The 14,489-nt window shown below is 32.6% G+C and overlaps 1 protein-coding gene across 2 annotated transcripts; it reads right to left on the bottom strand.

Annotated features, from left to right (window-relative positions):
- Nucleotides 1-681: 681 nt before the first annotated feature.
- LOC145750345 (uncharacterized) lies at nt 682-13,648 on the bottom strand. 2 transcript variants are annotated; one of them, XM_082566356.1, is made up of 20 exons: nt 11,705-13,648; nt 11,353-11,524; nt 11,129-11,221; nt 10,871-11,047; nt 10,579-10,670; nt 9,520-10,449; nt 7,654-7,778; nt 7,262-7,387; nt 6,959-7,031; nt 6,671-6,808; nt 5,300-5,425; nt 4,326-4,463; nt 3,973-4,107; nt 3,193-3,321; nt 2,910-3,056; nt 2,497-2,637; nt 2,208-2,345; nt 1,995-2,120; nt 1,733-1,856; nt 682-1,531 (listed from the first exon to the last, which is right to left on the bottom strand). In XM_082566356.1, exons 1-20 carry the CDS (start codon nt 13,158-13,160, stop codon nt 1,156-1,158), a joined length of 4,962 nt encoding a protein of 1,653 aa, XP_082422482.1. In that variant the 5' UTR covers nt 13,161-13,648; the 3' UTR covers nt 682-1,155. The 2 variants fall into 2 exon arrangements, with proteins under 2 accessions (XP_082422482.1, XP_082422483.1); XM_082566357.1 differs by having other exon boundaries at nt 9,520-10,428.
- Nucleotides 13,649-14,489: the final 841 nt, after the last annotated feature.

The following is a 14,489-nucleotide window of genomic DNA, read 5'->3' as shown; positions in this document are numbered from 1 at the left end:
AAAGTTATACACACAATAACTTCCAGTTTGGAGGCCTAATAGTACGTTTCATATGTTATAAAGAGACACGTATATATACACTACAACAACTTTAAATTGTGGAGTTTTGTAAAGAGGGTATTTTTCGGTCACGTAGATCTCCAAAATAGTTTCCCAAGGTCCGATAATTGAGTTTTTCAAAAATAGTGTTGCTAAATTTTTGCAAAAATTAGTCCACTACAATTTATTGCAGAATATTATTTTGGTATTTATACTGTTTTAACAGAAACTTGGAGTAAAAAATAGAAATGTGGCGTTTTTATTTACCTTTTCCGATATTACTAACAGTCCTGAGCTCAAACTTGTTTTCATTATTTCCCTTTACAATTTTGACTTCAAAGGACAAAGACGAACTTGTCTTTATTTAAAAATATTTTATTGAAATACCATTTTATTTCAATAGATATTGCTAGTATTTTAAAATTATAATTTTAGATACAGCTATAGTTGATTTATTACCTTTCCCAATCGTAAAAGCGGAATGGGTCGATGGACAATGGGAATAGATGGAAGGGCAACATGCCTGTAGTTATACAATCTCACTTGAGGCTTCTGACAATCAGAAGTAAAACACAATTCTCGATTCCAGCATTTAACTATCGGCTTTCCGTGTCTTCCAAGGGAAAAACAAAAAAAACACAATTGTGAAATTCATGTATTTTCTTTTCAGCGAACCGCACAGCGGCAATATTTTAACCCATGCAAAAACTTGTAAGCAGCAAAATGCAAGAAAAAAATTTGTTCTTAAAAGTTATATAAATAAAATAGGGTATGTGCTTGAGTGAAAATGTTGACGAGCAGTCAATAGGTGGGCAAGTAAGTTAATTAATACAAATATCTCTTTTATACGTTAAAAATGGCGTATCACGCCATTAACGATTTCTATGCTGGTTAGTTAATACAAAATATGCTCATAAAACTACCACAAATATATCCGCCGACGAAAATTTACACGTTTACAAACTTATGATTTTGACGTCGCATAATCACGTCACCTAAATCCCTGATATAGTGAAATATATACATTATGGAAAAAATAAATAATGTGTGCTGTAGAAATCCACAGCATAGAATTATTTTTTAACAACCTTTAAAAAAATATAACCCTGAAAATGTCTAAAATTCATAAGCCGAAACGGAAATGTAAAGTCTTGATATAAAAGTCGCCCAGCGTCTTCGCCTATATAACTTCAGGGTAAGGTCAACAACATAGTTTTGAGGTCCTTTTAATGTTTTTGTGGTATATACTATTCCAGTTTGCCCCTTCCTTAATTTCTTTTTAGAAACTCTAAAATTTCTTTGATCATTGCCCTTGGTCAAGAAAAAGTAGTAGCGGTCGTTGGGTGATCTTCTAGTTAAGCTTATTCGAAACATAGCTTTACCACTTGGTGCGTTGTTAAAAGCCGAAATGTTGTAAAAGGAGATTTGTTTGGGTAACTTACTGCACGCACGTTTATCTTCGGATTGTCGACATGATTTTCTCACGCAACGCCTGTCATTGTGTAACATGCAAAAACTTAGTGTACTTGCTTACAAAAAAAAAATAAAGTAACCAAAAAAATTTACTAAAAAAGCAGTTATCTAACAAGCAAACATCTTAACATTATAGCAGGTGCACTTTGTCATTGTGCAAAAATTCACTCAAGTTTTTTAAAGACAAGAATATCAAACAAACATATAAACGTGGTGGTACCTGTTTGCAAGAGTAGCGTAATTTGCAGGACATGTCAAATTGACACACCTGAAACTTCCTTTCGTGTTAAAACATGTTTCGCCAGCAGCACAATTATTTTGTCCTGATTCACATTCGTTAATGTCTATAGAAATCATTTTATATTTAATCGTTAAATTTATAATTAACAAGTTTCCTATTACAAAAATGACACGAACAAAACACATAAAAAATTCAATTAATTAGCCTGTAGTAACAAAAATACATTCATTAAAACACATACCTTCACAGTTTTTTCCGTAGTTTATGGGATTATAACCATTTGGACAAACACAGCGATAACTACCCGGGTTGTTTATGCAACGGAAAACGCAGTCTGTTCCAATGTTACTCTCGCATTCGTTTATATCTATATGTAAAAAAAGTTGACTACAACTAATAAAATGATAAGATTGCATTGTAATGGGCAATATACTTTAAAGTAAATTTTAATAACCTTTGCAAGACATCCCTGTGGAATTGTGAGCCTCTGTGTAGCCCTTACTGCAATCACATCGGTACGACCCCGGTATATTAACACAAACGCCACCAACACCACATTGATGCAAGTTATTTTCAACGCATTCGTCTATATCTAAAAAATAATAACGATTAGAATTTAAATATAAAAAAGCAACGGGTTAAAAAAATTAATATGCATATTGTTCAAGAAAAAAAAATCTAAAATTATATCCAAAAATTATGAGCAATGTTGCATTTTTAACATGATTTGTTTGTAGAGATACCTATGCAATTTTTTTGATTATGAGAAGGTCGCATTCCCTTATTGCATTGTAATGGATCTTGGCATCTAAAGCCACCTTCAACGTTGATACAAGTTGAACCTTCATTACATTTATGAGTGCCTTCCAAACATTCATCAATATCTAAACAATACTGAGTATTTATTTTAGATCCAGTTTGTTAGTTTAAAAACTGGTATTAAACAAAATAGGTTTAAGTAAATGTGTAAAACAAAAGGCCTAAAATCTGGCCAAAATGTAAACTCTAAATCAAATTAGGTCAAAAATACAATGTATTGCCTACTATGATAGCATTAATTACAGATATTTTATGAAATCATGTTTATATTAAATCTCGAAAAAAAAAATCGAAAAAAATGTTGGCCACACATTGAAACGATTTTTGCAAAACTTACCGACACAAGAAGTTTGATCTAAATTGGGTTGATATCCAGGACCACAGTCAATTGTTTTTGGCCGATGGCAGGTAAAATGGCCGTTCGTATTTTCACAAGTCGAACCTTCTTCACAGTTATTTGTTCCAAGAGCACATTCGTCAACATCTAAAATAACAAACAGAGTATATGCCAAAAGTTTAATTCGATTTTTTGAGCTGTAATTAATCAACTACAGTTCATGAATTGCAATCAACGAAATGATTCACTATACACAAATAACAAACGGAACCCAATGACAAACCTATACACATGTCTCCGGCTTCGTTGATAGTGAATCCAGCAGGACAGAAGCAAGCATAAGATCCAACCGTATTCTCGCAAGTTGAACGTGGCGGACATGTGTAGTCACCAGCTCTGCACTCGTCAATATCTAAAATAACATATTTGGTTGTTTTCGTAACCGAAAAGGAAATTCAATTGGTTTAAAACTTATTTTAGGGTTCATTCGTAATTTCATATTGCAAAGAAAGCAAAGTTTTTTAATTTTTTAAATTTATTTTGTAGTAGCCTATAAAAAAAAGTTAAAAAAATAAGGAAATCTTTGTTTAAAAGTTTAGACTTCCAATTAACTCCTGGACGATTAATTAGTTCAGATTTTTATATTGCGCTCGTTCTAATTTTAGTTGATCGCGTTAACAGTATTTAGTTAAAGGAATAAGAAGGTTGTCGATCAATTTTACCATTTTTTCTAGACAAATCGTTGTTTACATTTTGTAAGTTTTTATGTAATCTTTTAGGTACAATTTTATAATATTTACATTTGTGGTTCGACGAATTGCATGATTTATTACGTAAAGGCCTAAAATAGATTAGACATGTTTTTGGCAATGTTTTTGTAAATTAATCGAAGTACTTTAAATAGACTTGCTTTTATATAAAAATAAGCAGCGGTAACAAACCAACAACTCCCGAAAAAATATCAACTCAGGAATTGTTTAAGAAAACTTCCAATTAACAGTTTATTTTTTTAAAATTAAATTCGTTATTTTTTACATTAAATATTAATTAATAAAAATTTTACCTATGCAACGCCCAGTTGCATCTGTGAAATATCCAGCATCGCACAACTTGGGAACACATCTAAATGACCCTCTCACGTTTACACAGTCCAATCTCGATCCACAATCGTCCAAACCCAATTCACATTCGTCTATATCTAATGTAACACCAAAATATTGTAATTGATTTGGTTACTATTTTTATTCCAACGGTGCGTAGGCTTTCACAAAAATGATGCTGATTTAATGATATTAAAAGTGTTAAATTTTAGAAAGATTTTAAAATAAGTACTACAAACTAAAATTAATATTTATATTTGTCATTTTAAAATATAAATTAATTAATACGAAAAATACATGTCATACTTAATCATACCATTACAAGTGTTTGTTCCTGTTAGTTCATATCCTGTACCACAGCTAATTAGTCTTTGACAAGTAAAACCACCTGGTGTATTTAAGCAAAACTGTCCAACCTTACATGTGTGGGTTCCAAGCACACATTCATTTACATCTAAAACAAAAACTTGGGTTATGATATGGAATGCTTGCATAAACTCCGCATATAGTCTCCAATAAATGTCTTTAAACATGCGTCTAACAAAATTTATCGTAAACAAAGGCATTAAACCCAATTTTAGATAAAGTCCAGAACGGTTGCCTAATCATTTAACTGTGTGCCCTAACTTAAAATGCTTAAAGAGATTTATAGCTGTAAACATTTAGATCAATCACATCTTGGATGGTGGTCTGAATAAAAGAAATGTTGTACGACACGAAGAAAATATTGACTAAGTCACAATGCTATCGGATTTTGTACTTGAGTTTACGTTGGGATTTATATATTAAACTCGCAAAGTTATATTCAATGAACCAACAAAATCTGATCGTTCTACAATCAATTTTCTATCCAGATTGATGACCTACGTCATTGTACATAATGTTTTCGGAAACCGTAGGCGTGTGAATTATTTTTTCTACTGGCTTGTCTTTATAGCATCATAGTTCAATATCCAAGCCCAATACTTGAGAATAGTCATATTTGAAATATGCTTGCTACTATATTTATTTAATAATCAATCATTTGAATAACATCCTTTGCCCATCAATTACGAACGTGTTTAGGTAGTTTTAATGCAAGACAAAACACAAGTCTAGGTTGTTGTTACGCACGGTTCTAAGATTTCAAAAAATTTGCAACATTTTTATTATGGACTCTGCTTTACCACGTTACCACACCTTAAAATACAATCTAAGAAACTATAACCACAAAATAGGTTGCACCCAGCTTAGATGTTCTACATATAACATAGTCACTTAACCTTCTATAAAAAAACAAGCATTACTTACCCTTGCAAGTGGTATTGTCACGGTTTAGTTGATATCCCGACCTACAGTGGCATTCCATCCCTGCATTTGAGTCTATACAAACTTGTTCACATTTGTTGTGAGTCGTACATCGAGGACCTTCAAACACTGTAAAAAAATATACAATATAAAAGAAGATATGTTATCTTTGTGTTTGTTACCTTAATATTTTTGTAATATCAAAATTAAAAATGTATAAACACCAAAGCGTACAACACTGTAATATTATATCATAATTTTTAATCAATTGATTCGAAAACTGCCCAAACGTGAAGGACATGCCAATAAAAAATAGAATAATTCCTAATTACAAATCCTAAAAATTAAACGCGATTTTTCATAAAAGTAACAATTTCAATTTAAAGTAATTTTATTTCTACTAAATTAAAATTTAATAAAGGCCAATAGCGTCTAATAAATTATTTTGTTATTCAACAGTTAAGGCTTAAATTATTATTTTCTGGTTTCAAAAAAACATTTAAAAATTGCAAAAAAACGCTCCTTAAAAACCTAAACTAATTAAATTTTTAAAAAAGGGTTATCTGCCAAGCCACAATGACATTCTTTGATATGGCAGCAAAAATTCGATATTGTAAAAACGCAATACTTCTTAGCAAAACAAATTTTCTGTTTGCAACTATAAACCGTTTAAATACAGGTTAAATTTAAATTAATATTAAACAGTTAATAAAGTCACATGTGTGTTTAAAGTTGTTTCTCAGCTTGAAAAATTAAACTATCTTGCAGCTGTTTTAATGCTTATCCGGTTATCGTTACCCTATATATGTATAACTTATACCTGGTAAAGTAATCAATAGTCAATCTTAATACTATTTAGTATATACATATAAATGTATAACCCACATAAAGACGCATTATGTTATAAACGTATAATCTGCATTGATTGCTTTAAAAACTATTCAAAGTTATGATCGGAAAAATTTAAAAACAACTAGCTATGTTAAAATACAAACATATATCGATAACAAAAAAACACAGCCATTTACATATGGGTAAAAGCAGAAAGGATTTTGCGCGTGGTAAATTTGTAACGCAGCTTACTTATAAAAATACGTCGTGACGATTTAACCGCGCTTAAAGACTATCCAAACATTGCGTGCAAATTTACCACATTAAGTTCCCGCGAATAGTCTAAACTATTTATAAACTAAATATTTGCGCACTTAAAAATGTGATAAAAGTATAGTAAACGATTGTTCCCAATTCATTTGCGCTACTTTGTGGGAGTATATATATTGTTTTGATATACATGGCTGACCACAATTTGGTATAGGTTAGCAAAAGAATGAAAACATTAGAATGCCTAGTTTAAAACTAATAATTTGTTTTTACCTGGAACTGTTGGGGATGAGGACGTGGGCAATGAAGAGGCAATTGATGATGTGAATAGTAAATGGCGGTTGTCAGTAGGTGGTTGAAGAAGTCTACCCTTAGCACAACATTCCTTAAAGGCACTGTTACATGGTTCGCCTGTGAGATGCAACCAACAATAAAAAACCTTGCAACTTAAAATTTAAATAACATGCATAAGCTGTTTGTAAACGTCTTAAACACAATTACAGTTTTAATACTTAAAACCGCGTTAGTCGTCGTCTCAAATACAATTTAAAAAAGTCAAACCTAAAATGTTCATGTCACAAGTCAAAGAAAGTACATATGCTTTTAACCCAAGAGCACAGCAGTCACAGCAGCTCTGTTTAAATAAAATTGTTAACATTACTCCAATAAACACAACGTAACTGTATTTGCTTTAAACGATACCATCGCCTTATTGTCTTTCATCGATAGCGGCATTGTTCTGGCAATAAATATTATTCTTAGTTGCCGTTACCGCTCTTCTTTTAATTTTATGAAATACATAATAGTTTTAAAGAACTTATAAAATAATATAGTTAAACAAATTATTCAAAGTAAATGATTTACCTTGTAACCATTACGATCGCATTGTTCATTTAGTGTATTTGGTACGACACAAGCCAACATGCTTCGTGCTGTCGTTATCCCAGCTTGGCATTGCTCTTGCGTTTTTGTCTCCAAACAACATTTTTCCTATTTGATAAAATAAACGCATTAAAAAACATTTATACATTGCAGACCCCTTTAACCAAATAAAACAAATCGCATTTACAAAATCTGATTATCGTTATTTTGTTGTGTGTCTAACAATTTTTTTTCAGGTTATTTCGTGTGTTTTTTTAGATAAAATATGCATTTCAGGCAAAATAAAATATAATATAAAAAAAGGAAATCTTTAATAAATTACAACAGTATACACCATCAAACTGATAACATGCTTTAAAAATCAGTGGCTTTACCTGTGCTACTGCACACGTTTGTGCATAAGAATTGACGGTAACTTCAATTCCACTGCAGCTGCTATGGCTCAAGGCCCACTGTTTTCCTTGATAACAACACGCAGAAAGTACGTTCTCAAATCTCGCTGCAAAAGATAAGTGATAAAAAATTATACCCAAAATCTTGGGGGAATAGCTTCTGTTATCGTGTACCATAATACATACGTCGATAAGCGAATTAAGAGTATTTATGTCCACAGCGATCAAAATGACGTGACCCAAAGAGACAATAAACACAAATTTTGCAAAAAAAGAGTTGTGAAAAATTTACGTAAAGAATCTACGTCAAAAGCATAATCGACAGACTCTATCTTTTATTAACTGTGAGTCACGCCTTAGTGTCTATACTATATAATCTAAAAAGGTTCGAAATTTATAAAAAAAATAATTTACAAAACCATCACGAAGCCATTGTTGAACTGGGTCTTTACCGTTTAAAATAATTTTAAATCAAATTCTCGTAAATACCGACCTGGGTGCTGAGCGGCAGAAAGACCGTTAAACAACAATAAGGCGTAAATTACGGACAGAAACATTTTGTTTTACTATACCCAAACAACTAACTCGCTGTTAATGTTCTTCTAACATTTAAAGGCCTACTTTAGAATGAAGACGGAAACCGGCTTCGATCACATTCACACTTATCTATGCCAGGCGAATTGATTCGTGAAAGGTGTTAACAAGCGTATTGTACGAACCGATGTCGAATTGAGTGATTGATAATGATATTGCAAATTTTGCAAGAGAAGTGAGCTAAAAAATAACCCTATCTTATGCACATAATCAAGTTATCATTTTCCTGTCAAAGTGCAAGTGCCCATTTAAATTTGACAGTTACTTTACCAAGAATTCCAAGAATGATTTTTAATCAAACACAAAGTTTAAAAAGTATTTGTTAAAACCCCGTCGCTTTATGTTTAATGTGGCACCACCCTTTAAACTTTGGAAAAGTAAACAAAAAATTCCAAAAATAGCTAAAGTAGATATTTATTTAGAATAACCAGGGCGAAAAAGGTACGCTCTTTCTAAGTTAGTTAAAAATCGAAGAAATTATACGAATTTTAAACTCACTAGCTAGTGATTGTAAAAATACATGTTTTAACAAAACTGTATTGTACTAGGTGGGATTTTAAAAAATATTTTTTGGAGCCCACGTTGAAACTGCACGCAGGAATAATAAAATACAATACTAAAACGGTATCATTTTACAAACGAACAAACGGCCATTGTTAAATTTAAAACCCATAGATTGCGTTAGCTGCAGTCTTGCCGTATAAGAAGATGTTTTGATCGTTGCGAATTGATCAGACACGGCACTACGATTTTTTATTATTGCGGAAGTAATTAAAAATGTGATTGTTAGTTGTAACGAAAAGTGAGCCACCTTAAGAGAAAACAAACATGTCTATTAAAAACGCAAACATATACATGTTGCTCTTTGTCACAAGTTTACGTTCCCGATATTCAGACGTTATTTCCGGTTACGTCTTTAACTCAGATGGTAATATTGCTTTCAAGAAATAGTGGACCGCATATTACGTAACTATTACTCAACTTACGTTAATGAAATAAACCAGGTTTGGCATTAAACAGTCTCTTGATAACGCAGTTTAAAAAAGATTTATTTTAATATATTCCTATTAAAATTGGAAAATAATCGTGTTTATTTTAAGTTTTGTTAGATGTAAACTAACAAGAAACAAATAGGTGTAACGGCAAAGATAAAAAAATCAAATACACTTTTAACATTATACCATGCATATGTTAACAGCATGACGGTATCGTATATACATTAATTCAAACTAGTATAACTTAAAGCATACTTACACGATTCGTTGACAAATCCAGGATCTGCTGGTTCAACAGTGTCAAAATTCACAGTCTTCTTTGGTAAATCGCTCAATACAGTATGACCGGGTGTCTGAGGTTTAAAAATATTATTTTTAGACAATTCAGGAACATAGACTTCGGGACGAAGAGGTGCTGCTTCGAAGTTATGAGCTACATTTCTACTAGATGTTCTGTCAAATGTGTTTTCTAAACTGTTGGAATCGCCAAGTGGTCCTATTTGATTGTTATTATCTGTATTTTCACTTGGATCAGAACTGTCCGGTGATACCTCGGTTAACGCTGGTTCATTCTTTCTTGGAGCTGTGTATCCATTAAAATTATGATTTATTGGATAAAAACCCTCGTAAACGGGTTGTTGTAGTTTGTAAAATCGGTTTGACTGTTCAGGTTGAGTCATACTATTTTGTGAACCGCCAACATTAGGCTCTTTTTGATTTAAGTGATTGTATCCATTATAACCATACTGATAATTTTCGGGGGAATACTGTTGTCCATTGCTGTACCCAAATGGATTGTATCCTTGAAAACCAAATTTAGTTGGCATACTTGGTAGCTGAGGTAAATATGGCTTTTGTTTTTCAGGCAAAACACTTTGAGAATTTTCATCGGAATTTGTATTTTCGTTATTAACTTCGCTTTGCAGAGGCACACGTGGATTTTTAATCAAGGGTGTTACTACATTATCACTGAGAGGATCTAAAACTTCAGATTGCCGTGGAACAACCAGGTCTTCTTGTTGAGATGATTGGGAGTCAAAATTGTTCCAACCAGGTTGCAAAAATCTTGTGTCGTAACCAGTGTTGTCGTAGCTTCTAATCGATTGATCTTGAAAGAAATCACCTCTTTCGCTCTTTAGAGGATCTTGTAATACTCTTTGTGTTGATTCTAGAGATGAGTGTCGAGTTTCTAGTTTTAATAAGTAGAATGTATACATAAAACCGCATTATTAATTAAAGCAATCGACTTAATTAGCGCTTGTATTTACAATTTTAAGCCAAAATAAACACGCATTATTATTGCATGCTAATAAATTACCTGTTGAATCTTTGCAGTTGGGATCATTTCCACAAAAGAAATCACCACCGTCTGTTGGACAGTAACAAATTACGCACGATGGTCTGGCAACGCTAAATAGGAAGTAGTTAACTTGTTAGTTTAAAATATTTCATTCTCCTCCATTAACTAAATTTGTTTATCTTTAGTTTTTAATCGTATTCGATCTGTCGGTAAGACTAAAGGTAATTTCCCATCTGGTATATTAGATTGCGGTTTGGTTTTGAAACTATTATTACGTGTAACTTAAGATAGACATGCAAAAATTGCCAACCTTGCGCCCGCAGGATGCTTAGTTCCATCGTCTGAAATGCAACCAACACCCAAGCATTCAACGCAGCCGTCTTCTCGTGTTAAAGTTTTTATGCAATTGGAAGGTGGTTCAGGACATAAAAGTTTAGGAGTATTTTGCTCGAACAAAGGTTGCGGAGAGTCTGCAAATCCTTGATAGCTGTAAATAAAGTTAAAAATATATTTTAATTATAAAAACTACCGTATGTTTACCCAAATAACATATTGATACGTTTTATACCTGCAAAGAATAGCCCCACCACCCGTTGGACAACTGCATACAGTACTACCGCTATCAACAGAATAAGATTTGCCCTCTGGTACCATTCCCTTTCTGAAACAAAAAGTATTCCAAAAATATGCGTAAAGGTGATAATACAAAATCAACTAAGTTTATTTTTAACAAAATCAATTACGTTTATTTTTAACAAAATCAATTAAGTTTATTTAAAACAATAAACCTACTTAAAACCATTTGAAACACAATCGTAGTATTGGTAGCCTTCACATTGACATCCATGCGTTTCACAGGTCGGACAACATTCATCTGCAGATTCGGTAACGTTCATGCAATTTGGGGGGTCTGTACATAGACTCTTGTCGCATGACGCTAGACTATTACGTTCAGAAGAAATTTCTAAAACAACAAAGAAGGTTAGCGATTTTAAATTCCACTTATAAATGATCGAGTTTAAAGCAAGGGCTTTATCAAAATACAACCAAAAAGATTTGTGCAAACAACAAAACAAACTTAAGCCGGTATGATTCGCAATTTTATAAAAAGAAAATAACAACCTGAAAAAATATTTAGGGTTACCATTGTTTTGTTCTTCCCCGATGTTTGGTAAGTAATTTAAATCGCGGCTGCCAAATGAAGGATTTGCATTATTTGTAAATCCTTGGTTTTGATTCGTAAGGACACTTCCTTCAGAGTTATGTTGATCAGTTTGGTATTGTAAATTAGTATTTTCTGTAAACTGTGGGTCCTTATTTATTTGATAGAAAGAATTTGGTAAGTTACGATCAGGCATAAATTGGTTAGGGTTACCGTTAAATTGAGAATTCTGATTTTGACCGAATTGAGTAATTTGGTTGGATTCAAGCGAAGATGGATTTTGATTGGCACCCAATAACGGATTCAAGCCTAAACTAGATTGAAATTTTGATTTCTCATTGGAGCCTGGAATTTGACTTTGATATAACCCAAATCTTGAAGGATTTAAATCAGATGCATATAAAGGGCTTTGATTAGAACCAATAGGAACATTTTCTTCTGGTCTAAAAAACTGATTCGATCTAGGCTTGTCCTGATTAAATTGAGAATCTTGGTGGGATCCAAATAACGGGTTAGGATTCTGGTTAACTTGGCCATTTTGATCAGAGCCTACAGGAATATTTTGTTGTTTTGTGCCATCCTTTGAAATCTCACTAGGATTAAACAAAGGATTGTGATTCAACTTATAATGTGATTCCTGTTCTGAAGAAACAGGGCGATTTTGTCCTTGTACAAAGTGAGAATTCAGATCAGAATTTAAATTAGATCTAAATTGAGAATTCAATCCAAATTGAGAATTTTGAATTGATTTGAAGGGAGGATTGCCATCTGGTCTATATTGCGAATTAGGATTTAACCGAAATGTGGGATTTGGATTAGGCAAAAACTTTGGTTGTTCTATGTCATATTGTTGGCTTTGATGAATCGGAAAACCTGGGTTTTCAAGATTTTTAAATGCAGGATTTATTTCCTCACGAAATCTTGAATTTTGGTTTGAACTATATGGTATATTGGGGTCTTGAAAATCTAAATTACCATCCCGAAATAATGGAATTTGTTTTTGGGCAAATCGGTCTTGATCAGCAACAAAGTTGGATTTTTGATTCACCGGGCTTTGTCTATTTGAAGGAACATCGGTTTCTTGAAACGCGTTTTCTTTGGGGTAGTTCGAATTACGTGCAGTGACATCACCTATAAGATGTTCATCTCGGTTTTGACTTGAATCAACGCCAGTAGATTTTTCGGTAGCTGTTATTTGGTTTTGATTTAAGGGTTCTTGGTTAAGTGGTAAGTTTGAGTTTTTGTTTAATTTCGGGTTAGAATCTCGACTTAGTGGATTTCCTTGTCTTCTACCGCGTAGAAGCATGCTTTGACTTCGATAAATTTGTCTTGGGTTGGGAAGTCTTCGACTTCTAGTATTAGGGAAACTTCCAAATGGATATGTTTGCGATATCGTTAACACGGTCAAAAAAAACATCACACGATATAAAATCGCCATATTTGCTATTTGTTAAATTTTACCAACTTTGTTAAAGAAGGCTGTAAGTAAATTAATATGTAACAGTCTACAACATCCCGTAAATAACTAACGTATTCACATTTGTTTAACTAAATTAAACTGCAAAAGCTATTAATTATGTACCGCACACATCTTTATGCGCCCCGAAATTGTGTAATAATTGGTCAACATATTCATCGTAAATAGGACAACGACGTTTCAATCGTTCAATTAAAACCAATTACACCATATACAGTCATGTCTGTGCACAACAATTTCGTCCTTTGACAAATAAAACCAAATTTGTACTTTAGTAAGAACGTTATTTGTTGAAGTGTGCCAAAAATTTTTGGGAGAGAATTAAGTTCTGTTTAAGTTGAACTATTAGACGCCAAACAAGTAATAAAGAGCAACAAACCAGTGACACTGGCTGACTGGTGCACTTTCAACGACAGAACTAAGCCATATAAAACACCGACATATAAAACACCGACAATCAATTATTATCTTAAACCCACCAAAATAAACAATGTTTTACCCTGTTATCTTGCACGCACGGCCGAAAATTTCGTCATTCACTGAACAAATCAAAGTCCGTAAATTGCGCAGAAGTTCAACCAAACCTTAAACTATTAGAACAATCTAAAACTTGTATTTTTTTGGTACACAATTAGATTTAAATACAACTGCAAACAGTGGTAAGATTTTGCTAACAAGTTTATACAATAGCTTATATATTTATATGTTACAATAAAAATAAAGGTTGGCAATTTAGAATATAGTATAAGTACAAATCACACGTTAAAGTTAAAACGTAACAACTTCGACAATAAAATGTTACTTTAACTATACAAAACTAGGTTTTTAAAGTAAAACAAAAACGAAAAAGGCTGCGATAATTCCTTTTCAATGCTAAGTAGAAAGTCTGCTATGCTTTAAATCTGAATTTCTTTGGCTTACCTACATAGCTGGCTTCTTTAATCGACTCAAAATCGCTAAAACATGCGCTTGTGTTATTAAGCACGAGTGCGGGCGACCAAATAAACCAACGTAGCGCGAAAAAAGATTTCAATCGCTTTTTTTAACTAGCTTGTTGCAGTTGGTTTCCGTAAGCTATAAACGCTAAGCTAACTCCCGTTCCACTCTCTCGGTGTATAAGGTATATAAACGAATTTACTTTGGTGATTCATGGGATTTACTTAAATCTTATGGGAATTGTCAAGCTTTCAGAACATTTAACATACGCACTTCTTTAATATTTAAATCGGCCTTTGTTTGTTGGTCAAGTTGTTAAATAAAAAACTTAGATTGCCAAAAATCACATATATG

Source organism: Corella eumyota, chromosome 4 (assembly GCF_963082875.1).
Source record: "Corella eumyota chromosome 4, kaCorEumy4.1, whole genome shotgun sequence".
NCBI lineage: Eukaryota > Metazoa > Chordata > Ascidiacea > Phlebobranchia > Corellidae > Corella > Corella eumyota.
Note: the sequence above shows the minus strand (reverse complement) of the source record. Positions and strands in the feature narration are given on the sequence as shown.

What these genes read in the sequence shown, in the direction of transcription:
- LOC145750345 (XM_082566356.1), bottom strand. Translation starts at nt 13,160, where the DNA reads ATGGCGATTTTATATCGTGTGATGTTTTTTTTGACCGTGTTAACGATA. An exon ending in TGTGTTTCAAATGGTTTTAA is followed by an intron (nt 11,222 to 11,352) that starts GTAGGTTTATTG and finishes TTTTTGTTTCAG; the next exon opens with AAAGGGAATGGTACCAGAGG. An exon ending in AGGAACAAACACTTGTAATG is followed by an intron (nt 4,108 to 4,325) that starts GTATGATTAAGT and finishes GTGTTACATTAG; the next exon opens with ATATAGACGAATGTGAATTG.